Raw genomic sequence first — 17,565 nt, forward strand, 5'->3', positions numbered from 1 at the left:
ATCACTTTCAGTCCGGTAACGTTTCAAACGTTGAGATTAACTACACGAATACACTGAATTTGAGTATTTTTCTGATTCTGTTCTTGTTTTGTTACAGAGAGCCAGGAGCTGAGGGAAGAACGATTGACAAACATTCAGCAGCCGTAGCTTTGAATTAAGACATTCGTCCATTTGTAATATCTCCATTTGACCATGATCCTGTACTTAAGGTTACAGTTACATTAGCTCTCATCCTGTACAAAGCCTTCACTAATAACACAACCAGTAGATCCTTCTGATGTGTTAATGTTGCTGTCACAGAAATGACAGTTGTGACTGTCACCTTTTTATTTAATTTATTTAAATTGACAGAAGACATCCATGTAAATGATTTCTTTGTGAATATGTATATATTCTGCTGTGTAAAATGCGTCAATCTTTTACGTTTGCATTCCTGTGTGAACATTATTGATAAATGTTTCTCTTTTCATCATTTTCGCAATGCGATTTGGACAATTTTGGGAAAATGTGCCTGTAGGGGGGGGGGGGGGCAACTTATTTAAAAAATATAAAGTATATGTACATGTGTTACTGCAAGTTAATAAACACGTTTGCTGACATTTGTTTTGCTGCTGTTAATGTTAACTGTCTTGATTGATTTCCTCTGCTTTAGGATTGCAATATATATGTGTGTGAATGAAATTAAATGAAGTTATTGATAAATTAATTGAATTACAAGAACTATAACTGATTGAAAATGTGTTATTAATATCTGATTCAATTAACTGATTATTAATATAGAAAAACAATATTATGAAAAAGATCTATGAATTAATTATTGAATATATGGAGGGGCCCGTTTGAATTTCACTCGATTAAGCATTAGTGCTGTGTGCAGCGCAGTGACGAGCCCAGAGGAGTCTGCTCGTCCTGCGGCCGAGTGTGACACCTATCCTGGCTTTGACGGAGCTGCGGGACTTCTGCAACAACTTTGAACCAAGTGGAATGGTGAGTGTGTAACTCTCACCATATTGACTGTAACGTTAGATATCATTCTGGGAGCATTTATTTCAACAAGTAAGCTAAACGCTAACGTTAGCTGAATGTTAGCATGCTAACGATTTTCTGTGGGTCGTTCATAACTTTAACACGTGTGCTGTGTTTTAAGCTAGCTGACGATAACGTTAAGTTAGCTTTTCAAAATGGTGCTTGGTTAGGTTGCACAGGAGTTATTTATGGCATTTATAGCAGTAACTTAGCTAGCTTCTCAAGGCACGAGGTCATTAGTTGGTTATTAGCAGAAGCTGGGTAACGTTTTGCAGTGGAGTTAATGTAACTGGAACTGGGTTGTTTCACTGAAAGTTGAGCCAATAGTTTTCTTCTTGTTTTCACAGGTTCTTGTGACGATGCAATGGAAGTGTACATATTGTGAGTTCATAAGTCGACTCAGGTCGCCCCCGGATCGCGCACCGTCAAACAGCGGACTCACTGCGGACACCGGGGTATCCGCACATCAAACGCGCCTTTTTCCCCCGTTCAAATACTGCAGGCAGGTAACAGGCAGCCTACCATTAGGACCCAGGCAACAGGGGGCATACCATACAATGGGGTGGGAGGTTCACCTTTCCTCCTGAACTCAGACAAACCTGAGAGAGCAACTGATCTACCTTGGGGCCAGCCTTTGTTTGGTAAGTTCTCTTTACTTTTTTAAATCAGTTGAAAAGCATGATTTTAAAAGTGAAATTGTAGGAAAAACATTCTGTAAAGTGTTAACAGCACTTTTTTGATCCATTTTAGATTTCCTCCCTGGCAACCATCGGAGGACATGACACAAAACGGGTTACATGGAACATCCTTGCCCGCATGTTCAACGATGATGTTGGGAAGAGAATGAACTGGAAAGGGATAAATGGGAAAAGTCCTTCCGCCAGATGGAGTCGAAGACTTTGCTCCTGCGTAAGTAACTAATATTTAATGAAAACATTTTGAAGTCACCCAGAGGTCTTAGGTCGTGTTCAAACTTACAAATTCGCTTTGCAACTTCAACTTCATTCTCTGCTTAGGTAGATATTACTCGACTATATCTTCACACAATAGTTACATGATATATTAGCTCTCAATATAGCATAGCAAACCTTGACATGCCAGACAGCCACCAGCTTTTAGACTGCATGTCTGCTATATGTTCCACTGAGGGCTCATGGGATTTTGTATGATCTGCTTGTGATTACAGATGCCGTCGAAAGAATCATGTCTCACTTGCCGCCACAGATGATGAGTGTGAAACAGCAATGAGGTGGTTCAACCTGGCAGCAGACAGGGGAAGCTCCAGGAGGCGTGCCACAGTCAGCATCCCTGCTGAACAAGCCTAAACATGTATGTGTTATACATGTGATACATGCAATGTTTTAAAATCCTGTTTTTGATACTATTCATTGCAGATGTTGCTGTCTGTTTAGGTCTTATATGCAGAGACACCTTAACTGTGGGGTCTGCTAGCCCCTCCAAACCAAGCCTCACATGGTTTTAATCCCCCTTTGTCACCAAAGACTCTCAGGAAATGTTTAACTTCTAAGATACTTATTTTGAATTATGTTATAAGTTTATGTTGAATGAGGAGTAGGAATGTTCCACCACTTGTGTTTTACAGTGTATGCTGAGGACTGCATATTGGTGTTCAGTTGTTTCGATATGTTTAACCCAGTTCCTCTGTCCTTATCCAGTCAAGTTGAAATGTCTGCATGTGAATAGTCATTCACATGGCACAGTTACTGTGTAATGCTGCATTTCTTCTCTCGACAAGTTGGAATTTCTTGTTACAATGCAATGTTTTGAAAAAATAAAACACATTGGAACATTCAAATGTATTGTTTCATTTCTTTCCTTCTGTACAATTGTCTCGAAACAATACATTAAATCTCAAAATCAAATAGTATAATTAATTTAATTAAAAGTAAAGACATTACTTAAATAAAGTAATGGTCTTAAGTAGCAATAAATAATGTTATATTAGTGATTTGTTTATATATGCTTATGTATGTTGAACTTAAAATAGTTATTTCATTAAACTTACACTAAATAAAAGAAATAATTCAAGTGAACTAATGATTTTTAGTAAAGATTACAAATGTGGACTTAAATTTGTCTACTGCATTCATTAAGGTTCTATGTTAACACAACTAGATCTGTTTAGTTCCTCCATTTGTAAAAAGTGAAATGGTTTGAGGCAACGGGTTTCCACACGGTTTTCTAGTAAAGTCAACTAGTTCGGGCTAACAGTGACACTCTGGTGGTTAACGTTATAACTTTCTTTACATTGCGATGGTTAACGTTAAAACTAGTTACACTCTGATGGTTAACATTAACACTTTCTTTACACTGCGATGTGTAACGTTATAACTATTTACACTCTGATGGTTAACGTTAAAACTTTATTTACACTCTGATCAGTGGGTTCTATCTGGGCGATGGAGATTCACCCCACAATGTCAAGACATGTTAGGTTAACAGACTTTATAAGTAAGTCTAAGATTCACTGATCCAGTGAGTTGGGTCCACCAGATTCCTTAGATGGAATGGAATGCCACAGACCTCGACCCACAGAGGTGTAGGCCAGGGTGCTTCACCTCTGTGGGTAGAGCATATGCATTCCATCTCGTTGGCACGCTGGTGCTGTGGCTAGCACAGTCACCTAACAGGAACGCCCTCCTGTGTGGAGTTTACATGTTCTCCCCGTGTCGGCGTCAGTGGGTTCTATCTGGGCGATGGAGATTCCCCCACAATGTCAAGTTAGGTTAACAGACTTTATAAGTAAGTCTAAGATTCACTGATCCAGTGAGTTGGGTCCACCAGATTCCTTAGCTAACCCACAATGTCAAGACATGTTAGGTTGCGTGAATGTGAGTGTGAATGTCTGTCTCAGTCCTGCCAGAGTCTGGATCCCTGTCCAGGGTGAACCCTGCTTTCGGCTCCGCCCCCCCACGCAGTCCAGAATAGGATAAGAGGTTACAGATGATGGATGGAAAAATACCACTACAAGCAGTCGGACTAGTGGAGCAACGGATCATATAAGTCACGGTCCAGTTCAGCACGAAAGAAACAAGGCAGGAAATATAACTTTTAGATATATGATCACATTGTTTTGCCACCAATACTCATTTTTGATAATTAATGATCCATATTAACAGTTACTGTTCTCTTTGTTGTTTTACAGCAGCTGGTCTACAAGGATATTATTTTTTTGTCACCGTCCCAAAAATCATGTCAACGCTCTGAAGTCAATAAACCATCAAAAATACTAAATGTTATACTTTTACTTTGTTATAGTAATTTATAGTGTTTTTTTCTTCATAAAAATAATTCAAATGATAAAGAAATAAAAGATTGTATTTGTATTGACTAAAACAAATCAGTAGTTTTAATGATGTATAATAATGTGCTTAGAGTTTATGTTAGGAAGTTAAACAGCTCATATGGAAAACAAGGAAAAGCATTCTCATATTTGAGAACCTTGAACTCAATCATCTTCGGCATTTTTTCTTGAAGATTTACATCAACAATTCATCAATTATCTAAATAGTTGAAGATTAATTTCATTTTGATTGACTGGTTAATGGACTTATAGTTGCAGCTCTTGATATCTGACTGTGTGCTCCACTGGTATACGTTAGGGGTGGGGGGGGGGGGAAATCGATACAGCATAGTATCGCGATATTTTGTGGGGCGATATTGTATCGATACACGGACGCAAAGTATCGATCTTTTATTATATAAACTATAAAAAAACATCAATTGCTTTTTGAGTCCACTAGATGGTGCTGAGTTGTTTTCTGGTGAGGTCAGCAGAGGTGCCGGGTCAGCGTGATTGGTACGAAGTTGATCAAAACAAAGATAGAGACATCGGAGAAAGAAATCATAAATGCACCGTCCGCGTTTAAATCAGATGTCTGGACTTATTTTAGATTTTTTAACAAGGAAGGGAAGAAGGACATGGATATGACACATTGATATGACACAAGTTACCAATAACCTTCAATTTGGCCAGGTAGCGAACCTTTGATGCACTATCCAGTGATTCAAAGTATGGTATTTTCGCCGCACTTCCTTGTTTACTCGCCGCCATGTAGGATCTGTATGTACTCCAACATGGCGGACAGACCTCGTAACTAAGGAGATCGTGACGTCGGTGAGACCACTCTATAGCAAGCCACCACACCATAGGATTGACGGGAACCGAGAGAGCGCAGCGTTCGCATTAGCGTTAGCATTAGCGTTAGCATTAGCGTTAGCATTAGCGTTAGCATTAGGGAAATCCTTCGCAGCTGTGTGCAAGCTGTCTATAACGCTGAACACACCTCTACCTGCCTCAGCGGCCTGTGAAAGGCTATTTAGCATCGCAGGACTAGTCTTCAGCCCAAGAAGAGCGAGACGGAATTCTCGCAATTTTGAAAACAAACTTCTTTTGAAGATGGACAGGACATTTTTCAGTTTCAAGTAATGACTGTGTTGCTGCTTTAGTATTGATCATGTTTTGATATTTGAGTCATGTTGTGGATGATCAGATGGCGTTATGATGGCAGCAGTCGCCCAATTACAGATTCAGCTTGAGCAAAACCTTTGTCTGTTGTGTTCAAATCAGGCCCATAGGAGTTTACAAGGCAGGCGTCCTTTCTCTAAACACTGACCTGATGCATCAAGTGGATATTTTCTGCTGAACATCAGTCGGTCACAGTGTGACCGACTGTGTTCATGACATTTGGACTGATATCTTACAGAGGTTACTAATCTTTAACTATGTTCACCACTTATAAATGCCTCACTTATAAAGGCTCACAGTCAGCTGTTGGTACTCAGCTTTTGTGCTTTCTCTGCTCTGCTATCACTTTCATTCTTTCCTTCTAACTCATGAGGCAGCACTTTCAATTGTTGTGTGTGGGTGTGAGCCTTTATGTGGGTGAGAGAGGGAGAAGTTATTATTGCCTACAATATGGTGCAGGCACATATTATGAGTCGGTTGCAAGTGTTTAACCAACAAACTCAGTGACTCAAAGCGTTTGGTTGTTTATCATTCAATAAATATCAGACACTTTAAGACTTTTACTCAAGTAGTACTCTAATAGGTGACTTTTTACTTTTACTGGAGTAGTTTTCCAGTAAGGTATCTTTACTTTTACTCAAGTATGGCTTTTGAGTACTTTATACACCACTGCTGAGTTATATAACTCTTATCCTACTTATAGTTCAGTTATAGACATGTTTGCATTTAGTTAAGTTGGACTATGTAGTAATAGAAACAGTTCAGTTTGTCAGGTGCAACATTTATGACATTGTTGGTCTGTCGCTCTCCAATGTCTCACTTTAGATATGTCCCATCTTAAATACATCAAATAAACTTGTCCAACTCTGACTCTCTACACACACACACACACACACACAAGAGGGTCATTATAAGGACAAGTACAAAGGGATTTGAAAACCCAGTGAGCATGTTGACACCGCTGGAATTTCTAATTGAATCTTTACAAATCCACGTATTGATCCCTCTTGACCGACTGTGTTCATGACATTTGGACTGATATCTTACAGAGGTTACTAATCTTTAACTATGTTCACCACTTATAAATGCCTCCTTTCCCACAGGCCCCAATGTGGGAAAGATATTTATAAATGTTTTTTTGTTTTTTTTTGCAATTTTGCAAAATTACTACAAACAGCTGTGGTTATAGTAGCCTAAATATTGAAATATTTAATATGATGCGTCATTATACCATATTGGTTTATGGTTATCTTGACTTAAAGGCTCACAGTCAGTTGTTGGTACTCAGCTTTTGTGCTTTCGGTTGCAAGTGTTTAACCAACAAACTCAGTGACTCAAAGCGTTTGGTTGTTTATCATTCTTTGCTGATCTTACATAATTCCCCTCATCTTGCTGTTTGTCTTTCCCTCTCTTGCCCCCTCATTGTTTCTCCCTCTGTTCCCAGCCCTGCCTCTGTCAGTGAACGGATCAGTGAGCTGCCCAGCCTGCTAGAAAATTGGATTTAGTCTTCTTCAAAGGGACCGGCAGTCTGCTTAAGCCCCGCCCCCTTAACCCTGTGTAAACCGTGACGTCGGCGCGCAGCACGCTCTCCGCCACTCCATCCATCCGCAGCAGCAGCAGCAGCAGCAGTGGCTCCACCACCCTGAACTCAGCACGGCAGCGTCTGTCAAACAAGACATAAACAAGCGTCTTATCAGTAGACTGGTCCCGCTCGTCGTCAGATATGGAAGCGGCATCCTCCTCCACCAGTCAGTGCAGGTAAGACAGATAAGGCTGGATGTTGATGTTGGTGGACCGGAGTGGAATGAGCTTCATGGTTGTCAAGGCCACAGTCCATGCAAACGCATCTTGGTGTGGACTGTGCTGTGTTCATGTTCCTGTCGCCAGAGCTAAAGCAACATACAGGCTTTATTCTGAGGATTAGTAGCCTCTATAAGGGCTTCCCTCCCAAGATGACGCCTCTCACTCTGACGTAACTGTGTGTTACAGGTGGTGGATCTGCCGTGTGTTCTTCAAGTCGAATTCATTTCGTTGACAAATATATTTGCTGCTCACTGAACAGGCCAATCAGGTCTTTCCAGTTCTCTGCTCTGTTTCGCTCTCTGAATGTAAAGTTCCTGGCAGCACCATGGACAGCTCCGCGCGCAGCCGGTCGGTCCGCGAGAGCGAGAGCCAGAGAACGGAGAGCCCACGAGCTCACTTCCTGCTCCTCGTTAAATCTCTTACTCTGCTGTTACATAATGCAAAGGCTACTGTGTTTTCAAAAGCCTGTGTGAACTGGCTGATCATGATATGTGATGACTACACAGATATACAAGAGTAACAAGCATTAAAATAGCTTTTGGCAAATAATAAAAATGATGTATATATTCCGCAAAAATCGTAATTAATTAAATAGAGTAAAACTAACCCGTTACTCTTTCCATATTCTTGTTATTTAATTATTGTAAAATTGTCCCGATACCTATTTATTGGAAAGTATGACTATTTCGGTGAAATGTGTCATTTAAGTGATCATTTATTTATTTTTAGGGTAAAGTTAGGGCAAGGTTTTTAAATAAATGAAATTCACACAGCTTTGCCATAGGTGTAGTAAAATGTATTTAGCTTCAGTAAGCTAAAACACAGTTGTGGAGATAATAGAAGCAATAAAAAGTTAGCATCAGTTTTGTGTAAACTGTTTTAAACAGCAGGAGATTCCCGCCACTAACTGTCATTAGGACGCAAATAACAAGATGCTGCTGCAGACTGAATCTTTAAAGATGTGAGAGGTTTGTTCTTTAATGAAAGGGGTTTACGATTATGTTGGAGGTTCAGTCATTGTCAGAATGTTTGTTGTGTGAAGTCGTTAGCTGTTAGTTTAGTCAGTTTAGTTTGCTATTTGTAAATTCAGCAGCTGGACACATTTACAACATCATTTGGTTTTCCTCTTCTTCAACCTCCTTGTTTATAGGAACATGTCAGTGACCCTCATATAAAACATCACCGCAGAATGACAGACACATGACATGTCATCATGTTTTTGTAGGATACGAGATTTCTATGGCAGGTTTACACACTGGACACTGGTTTCAGTTTCTCGGGCTTATGATAAGAAAATATTACGTTCAGTTGTTGCGTTACACAAACATGAATTGCTCTCATCCCTTCCCCGCCTTATGTTGGCACCCACAGTGATTCTGTGTCTGAATCACAACAGAACGGCAGAAGTTACAGTAGCTGGAAGTATGTCTGATTGTGAGTGTGGTTGTGTGTTTGTGTGTAAAGCTGCCATTACCATCTGAAGAAGTATGTGAAAGGCGACCTCTGCAACTGACAAGCCGGTAATGGCAGCCATGCAACAATTGTGTCACAGTATATAAATCGATCATGTGTTATGATAATTCTTCCACAGATTTGAATACAGGAATACACATCCGCTTTATTTTTGTCTTGACAAAGTTTTAATGCCAGTCACAACTCAGATATTTAGTTGCAGCATTATTCACATTCATCACTTTGACTTCACCCTGTCTCTCTGGTGCCAACATACCTACCGATATAAAAGATTTCCCAGTTCCGGTTGGAGCTGAGGAAAAAAAAGAAAAAGGGCAACAAGGGGAAAATGTGGCAAGATTGAACATCCGTCTCCACTGCAGATTGGTTCGGTGAAGGCTGAAGCCTAAAGTGTCATTGTGTTTTAATGACAAAGCTTGAGGCACAGAGGGCTCATTGGCAATGTTATAGCTTCACAACCAGATTTAGAACCAGAATTACAGACTGTTTCAGACTTTGTATAATGTTCTACCTCGAGGCCTTTCCAATGTAATCAGCATCCCTGATAAATAATTTGGCCGGTACATGGCAAAGTAAAAACCAATAAGTGCTTTGCCCAATGTTGTATTTATTCTTATTTTTTCCACAATGTTCCTTTCCATGCACTTTCACTCCTGCATTTCCAAGTGTCTTCCCCTCCTATTATCAGAACAAAAATCGCCAGTATGCTAAATGAAACTGACTTGTTTTGCTTTTTGCCTGGAAGTTAGAAAAAAAGCAATTACGTTGAATAGTATTTCTATGATTTATGGTTTGGTAATATTTACCATGAATCAATATTCCTCCGATTGTCTCCAGTTATGAAGAGTATAAGGAGACAGCAGACTGGCTGCTGGCCCACACAGAGCAGCGTCCTAAAGTAGCCATCATCTGTGGTTCAGGCCTGGGCGGACTGGCTGACCTGCTGGATGACAAGACCACGTTCCCGTATGGGGATATCCCAGGTTTTCCCACCAGAGCCAGCACCGGTAAGTTGTCTCTCACAAATTGCATATTATCTTAAACGCGTGTGTTTTGGAAACTGTACATAAGCATGCTAGCAGCCGCTCATACTGAATGTGTGCCGTGCAGTGCCGGGCCATGCCGGGCAGCTGGTGTTCGGGAGGCTGCAGGGCCGTGACTGTGTCTGCATGCAGGGGAGATTCCACTTCTACGAGGGTTATAACATGCACAAGGTACGCTACAGTACATACTGCTTTGGGTACTTTTTTTATTGGTAAGACCAGCACAGCGTTATCGCTAATTTGAGCTGTAAACAACCAGAATTAACTGGTTTTATCAAAATTGTATAAAAAAAAAAAATACAAGATGAAAGGTCCACAGCCATACTATTGGCTGTGTGATGTTGTAATTGACAGTTAAATGCTGAGGTAAGCATGCTCACAGTAAACATACTAAGATGACGAGGAGTCAGGTTCGCCCGTTTTAGTTTAGTTTAGCATGTTAGCATGCTACCATTTGCTAATCAGCCCTACTACAGCTGAGGCTGATGGGAATGTCATTAGTTTTGCATGCATTTTGTCCAACGTATTGTAAAACATTGAAATGATGACCTGATGATGATGCCTGAGGGAATAAAAGGGGTCAGCAATTATTGTTAATAATATTACTACAGTTCAATCCTGAGGGTGAAGGAGGTGAATGTGTGCATCAGATTTCAAGGCAACCCATGTCATATATGTTGTTACATCACACTCAAAGTCACAAATGTGAAACTTCCGGTTGTGTTTGAGGAATATTCAGATATCATCAAATCTCAATGCAATCCATGTAAAGTTATCGAGATATGCAGTCTGGACTAAAGTGGTGGACCCACTATTGCCATCCATGTCGGCTAGCATGGCTAAAACATGATGTGTTGTATCTTAGAATGATATTGTTTGTATACTGGATTTATCTATGTTAGTATTCATTAAGCTGGAAGTAAATTCATTTATTGACTTAAAATTAAATTGGAATGAACACCGTTTTGTTTGCAGTAATGCAGACATATCCATTTGTTACTCTAAGTTTCCTTATGAGCAACTTTCTGTGTCACTTTATGTCACAAGCCATTTTGGAAACTTGCTGATGTGAATGATATACGACACAGGATAACCGAGTCAAAGCCGACAGTTTCAACTCTGACTTTATCAATCACTTTGAGATAAACATTCACAGCTTTTGTTCGGCGTAGGCCAAATCTTTAAATCATGGACATGAGCAAACACTAACTTTGTCATTTGTGTTACAGAGGGAGGCTCTTTACAAGACACGCCATTCATCTTGCACCACATGATCTCTTCATTTTAAGTTCCAATTAGAACATTGACCTAGTGATAATTGTATACAGTATTTGTAACTAGTACTAATATCAAATTGTCTGTAAAACCTATTATTTTGGTTCTGAAAATTTTATTCAACAGCTCAAACCGTCTTTACAAACCCTTTCTAAGAAAACGACTCTCAGAGACGCTTAAGCTTTTATCTCATCCTCAATCATGATTTTGTCATTTGACAATATAAAGTTGTGTAAATTGATATGTGACCATATTATGGCTCACAACTGGCTAACAATTTACTGTGTGTGTTGAATGATCAGCTGCAGAATCATGATGGCAGTAAGGAAACCACCCAGTGTGTCATAGTGTGGATACGGGACTGGCCTTTGGCCTCTGGAGACACTGTATCCTGGTTTTATTTCTTATTACCAGCTGTGATGTGCCATCATATAAAATGATCCATATAACTCCACTGAATCATAAAATCCAATTTCATATATACAGCAATAGAAAGCCAGATGCATTATGACCCTCCTGTGTCCGGTTGGGACTTTAGACAGAGATATAATGGATGAAATTCCTCCAGTTCAATCATCACATGAGTTGAACTTTAGAAGATGTGTTTCTGTCCAAGCCAACTACGGTGAATCTTCCCAAGACAATATTACCGAGATACTTTCTCGGCCAACTGAACAAAATCCTAAACTGAACAGAAGATCAGGCGAGAATCAGTTTTTATAAGCAACACTAGCAAACCTTTTTTTTTTTCTTTTTACAAAGTGAACTTAAACACTGACAATGAGGAAGATCTTGGCTAGATAATGATAATACATATTAGACAAAATACAAATCATACCCTCTAAACTAAAAAGAAATCAGGTTTTAATTGCAATCAAACACCATGACCAAGCTTGTTTACAAGATATTAAGTCAATGCTGATCTACAGACGAAACCATAAAGTGCACCTCTGGATGGATGGGAAAAACAACAGTGAATGGGAGATATTGACTCTTCTAGGCCATAAATAATTCATGAACAGTTACTGATTGGTTTCGGTTAAACTCCAAAAACAAACTGCTCGCAAATTGAAACTGTCGACTGGACTGAAAACAAATACAACATGAAGCAAAATCAAATCATATAACTAAAAAGATATCAAATAATAATAAAAGCATTCAAGACAAACTTCCACTCAAGGCACATTTCAACACACATGGCAGTTGGAGCTTATCGCGCTTTTTTCAAGTAAAAAAAAACACACATTATTTACCTCCAATGATGATGATCTCGTTTTAAATTAATGAAAAACTTTGCTTTACGGTCAAATTGTCACGGTTAGGCTTTGCCTCATGTGTCTGTGTGTGTGTGTGTGTGTCTCCTGATTGTTCTCATTCACTTCACCTGTGTTCAATCACCTGCCCCTGGCTTTTCCCGCTGACAACCCCACACACATATACTCTCCTGCTTTCCCTCTTCTGGTTGTCAGATTGTATTTGTCCTTCCCCGAGTGTGCTTCATGTTCTGGTATTTTTTCCTCGTGTTTGTTTCCATGATTAGTGACTTTGCCTTTCTACAGTTTTTGGATTTTTGGTTCGCTCCCTGTTGGAGTCGTTTTGAGTTCTTGCTTATTACTTTTTGGTAAAAGAACCTTGCCTTCCAGCTCGTCTCCAGTGCCTTGTCTCTGCACTGACATAAATACCCTGAAAAAATAATGGCAAACCCATCAGCCTCAGCTCCACTTTGTGGTTAGTGCTAGTTAGCGTGTGTTAGCATGCTGACAAACATGTTTAATATCGTAAACATTACACCGAAATGTCAATGCTACAAATGAGCATTAAAATGCTAAACATGAAAACAGCATTGTCATAGTAGGCATGTGGGCATGCTGCTGTTAACATTAAGCTCAAAGCATCAAACCACAGGAGCGTATCTAATTTCCCAGGGTCCCCAGTTCAATCTCCTCTTAATTTTACTCCTTCAGGAGACCTTTCAAAGGGTTTTATGTTGTCAGCAATGTTTTTCCCTGTAGCCACAATGTTTCATGTACGTTTCTCTGGGTCAGTTATGTCGTTAATCGCCCATGCTAATAGCCTGCTAATGTTTAACTACACTGCAAGAAAAGTACACCCTCAGATTTTCTTGATTGATATATCCACAGTGTCTGATGATTGTTTTCGATTCAAACTACATTTCCCTTTGTTTATTTGCAATTTGAACTACGATGACAGCCCTCACCCATCTTACACAAGGACCTCAATCGATCGCTAGCATGGCTGTGCCCTCTTAATCTTGTTCTCTTTAAAGTCCTTTTTGTTTCTGTGTTGCTCTTTGTCTTCTTCCTAGTCCGGTGACATTAGAAATCATCGACTGAAAACTTACATGAGTGAATATATATTGCCACCCAGGAGCCTTTTGGCAAACAATTGAATGAAGTCAACTATTTTATTAACGGCTCCCTGCTACAGTGTAACTACAGACAGTCCTGCTGTCACGGGGTGTGGTGGAGGACTCAAGTGCAGACCAAACCAGAAGTAGAGTGAAGCAGGTATTCAATGAAACAGAACACAACAGGGAATCCACGGACGAGACACGAAGCAGGGCAGGCAGCCGGGGCAACCCGGGAACAGGACCAGCCTAACGGGCGGGTAGACAAGGAAATGATCTGGCAAAGAGTGACTGAGAGGCAAGGTGTTTTATAGTGGCTTGAACAGGTGAGGGGAGTTGTGCTGATGAGGAGGGAGCGCTTGATTAGTGATCAGATGCAGGTGAAGGGAGTTAGGCCGATGCTGAGGGAGTGGCTGACAGGTAGAGTGAGGAGGGTGTGGAGCTACACAAAGACACACACAGAACACAGAAGGCAAACACAGGCCTGCCATTACATATGCAGCTAACTGTGCTTGCATTTCATCCCTGACAAGGCCGAAAGTACACTGACAGCACATCAGTCCACTGCTACAATATGCAAAACGCATATCCAAACAGGCCAATCATCCAAAATGACAGCGCTGACCTTATGGAGAAACCGGGGTACCTGGAAACATTTCTGCACAAACTAGTAAATCACTTTTGGAGGCAATTCAAGCGACAGACAAATGTGAAATAGAAACAGCAATTTCAAAATGTGACTGCAGTGAAAAGGAGCATTAGTAGTCATTGCCGGGCCATCAGCTGCCCTATGAAGTTTAGTGCAGAAGCACGATTGTTTCAGTCATGCACAGTTCAACAAGGACCTGCAGTAATCACAATGATCTACTGTCTACTGATCAGTCTATGCGGAAGTTGTCCCTTTTAAAATATTGGCTTTCTGATGTGATGTATTTTCTCCACTGTTGTTCCCAGGTGACCCCCATCTTGTAACTCCCATTTGTAAAAAAAATAGAATAAATAAATGATCAAATAAAAACGGACATGCGTCAGAGCAATAGAAGAACAACCGTATCTGTCTCTGAAGCATAGCGCGTTTGTCATTCCAGGTGACGTACCCGGTGCGAGTCTTCTACCTCCTGGGCGTGAAAACTGTGATCGTGACAAACGCAGCGGGGGGAATCAATGGCAGCTACGAAGTGGGAGACATCATGCTCATCAAGGATCACATCAACATGCCGGGCTTCGCGAGCCAGAACCCGCTCTATGGGCACAATGACGTCAGGTACAGTACAAAAACGCCAATGCAGGACTCTGAAAGTGAAACACTTTGAGCATCGGCCACATCTTTGTCTTATTGCCATGTCCCATTCCTTTATTTGACATGTCTCCAGGTTTGGAGAGCGTTTCCCTTGCATGTCGGACGCGTACGACCGTGAGCTGAGGGCTTTGGTCAAGCAAACAGCAGAGGAGCAGGGCTGCGGCAGCTTCCTGCAGGAAGGGGTTTACTGCATGGTGGCTGGACCGACATACGAGACCATTGGAGAGAGCAAACTCCTGCAGATGCTGGGGGCTGATTGTGTGGGTTAGTACGGCTCTCTCGTGCTCACTTAAAGGGATACTGATGTGTCTCGAAAGTGCATCTACAACCGCTTGGGGATATTTAAATGAATAGGAATTCATAGTTTGGATAAGGAGAGATATAACGCTCTGAACAAATACAAACAGCATTTTAATTTTGCAGCGGTAGCCCCTTCTGGAATTGGAAACAAAATATAAACAAATAGGCCAAGGTCTAGATAATATTGGCTTCGGTATTGAGATAGCGAGATTCGTCATGAATAACATTCGTGGTTTTCAGCGTATTTGTTGGGCAGTGCAGGATAGAGCTTGACTGATGTTGCACAGATGTTATTTTTACACTATGATCTGATATTGTACCCTGGCGCCTTGCACAAAAAGAGCTATCTGAAATGTGTCAATAGCTTTCTCATTTTTATTTCACAGACAATCCAGAACAGCTTCAATCCCCTCTAGACCTCCCATTTCATTCACAACTTTTTAATTTCATTTTGCAATATGACCCGATAGCTATTATGGCGGATATTCGTACCCCTCATTTAATAGAAGAATCATGCAGTATGGCCCAATGCAAGTCTGACTTGTGTTTGTCCACTGTTAAAACCTCCTGTTCTATTTCTATTACTTTTCTATTTTATTGAAGGTGGGGTTCAAATACAAATCATGTTTTATTATTTGACCAATTTAGGTAAGTTTGAAATATTTTCACGGTGCAGGGAGCAGGACAGACAGACAGGAAGGATGCAGAATGCAGAGACTGGCAGATTCAGTGCTGATCATTTAATAACACAAAAAGCTTACTGATTCCAGTGGGCGGGACGAAAACAAGGGAAGGGGGAGCAGGGGAGCAGGCCTAATGAGGGACAGGTGAAACTAATCAAGGTGGGAAAACTCACAAAAATAGAGAATATTACACATGAGGAGTGAACTTCAAAATAAAACAGGAAACAGACGAAACAAAAAGAACATGAAAATGATTTGTATTGTATATGAATACATTTATATATCTAAAAACTTTTTAAATGAAGTATAACACTCTTACAATTCTAAATCACATAATTGATTATTGTTATTATTGTCATTATTATGCTCATGATTAAGTCAGTGCACCTGAGACGGACTTCTCCCCTCTGTCTAGGTATGAGCACAGTGCCAGAGGTGGTGGTGGCTCGTCACTGTGGCCTGAGTGTCTTGGGTCTGTCCCTCGTCACCAACAAGGTCGTGATGGATTACGACAGCGTTGAGAAGGCCAACCACGAGCAGGTGCTGAGGACCACCCAGCGCAGAACCCAGGACTTCCAGAGGCTCGTCAGCCACCTCATCCCCAAGATCGAGCACCTTCATCTGAAATCTGCAGACAAAATACATTTCTAGCCTCAGAACAAAGTTGTTGGTGACTGACTTTGAACAAAGGGTAAAAATGAGGTGCAGGTATGTGTGGATATAAGTTGTTATTTGGGTATAACTGGGGGAGTGAGTGAGAGGTTTTTGAGGTCGGGAGCAGAGTAAAGATAAAAATGTTGAGAATGTCAATAGCTAGAAATGTCCACGCCATTTGATGGATGTTGGCATTTTTGTATGCGTCTAGTTTGCGATTCAGTGCTATCACAACAGGACTTTACAACCCTGGATCCAGTCCCCATGAATCAATTTCACGGAGACACCATAGCATATATTACTCACAGCTAGCTCAAGTTGTTATTCAGCGGTGTAATATCTATAAATTGAAAGAGAAACTACAAAAAGCAGTTCCTGCTGAAAATGCGTTGGAATGCTGAAAACTGAAATGAATCGCAAAACATTGCTGAAAATAGATATCCAATTCAAAAACAAATTGAAAAAAGTTTAAAGATTACAAATATGAAAAGTCATATCACCCCTCTCCTGAAAGAGCTGAACATTTTGATATTTGAACAGTTTCTGTGGCTTAAAAAAATTCATCAGTAGTGATATTTGTAGTAGCAGTATAAGTTGTAGTAGAAGTATTATTAGTTGTAGAAGTATTAGTAATTAGAAGAAGTAGTAGAAGACGTAGTATCGTCATAGTAATAGCTGTAGTATTGGTCGTAGTATTTCATATCACATTGGTCGTAGTATTTAATATCACATTGGTCGTAGTATTTCATATCACATTGGTCGTAGTATTTAATATCACATTGGTCGTAGTATTTCACATCACATTGGTCGTAGTATTTCATATCACATTGGTCGTAGTATTTAATATCACATTGGTCGTAGTATTTCATATCACATTGGTCGTAGTATTTAATATCACATTGGTCGTAGTATTTAATATCACATTGGTCGTAGTATTTCATATCACATTGGTCGTAGTATTTAATATCACATTGGTCGTAGTATTTCATATCACATTGGTCGTAGTATTTAATATCACATTGGTCGTAGTATTTCATATCACATTGGTCGTAGTATTTAATATCACATTGGTCGTAGTATTTCATATCACATTGGTCGTAGTATTTAATATCACATTGGTCGTAGTATTTCATATCACATTGGTCGTAGTA

At 40.2% G+C, this 17,565-nt stretch overlaps 1 protein-coding gene across 1 annotated transcript; it reads left to right on the forward strand.

Moving 5' to 3' along the window:
- Positions 1–7,238: 7,238 nt before the first annotated feature.
- On the forward strand, positions 7,239–16,411 carry pnp6 (purine nucleoside phosphorylase 6; the record flags this gene model as incomplete). The annotated part of the gene is made up of 6 exons (XM_079283875.1): positions 7,239–7,273; positions 9,629–9,798; positions 9,902–10,005; positions 14,566–14,741; positions 14,851–15,041; positions 16,176–16,411. 6 exons carry the CDS (start codon positions 7,239–7,241, stop codon positions 16,409–16,411), a joined length of 912 nt encoding a protein of 303 aa, XP_079140001.1.
- Positions 16,412–17,565: the final 1,154 nt, after the last annotated feature.

Source organism: Melanostigma gelatinosum (genome assembly GCF_949748355.1).
Source record: "Melanostigma gelatinosum genome assembly, chromosome: 1".
NCBI classification, from domain to species: domain Eukaryota; kingdom Metazoa; phylum Chordata; class Actinopteri; order Perciformes; family Zoarcidae; genus Melanostigma; species Melanostigma gelatinosum.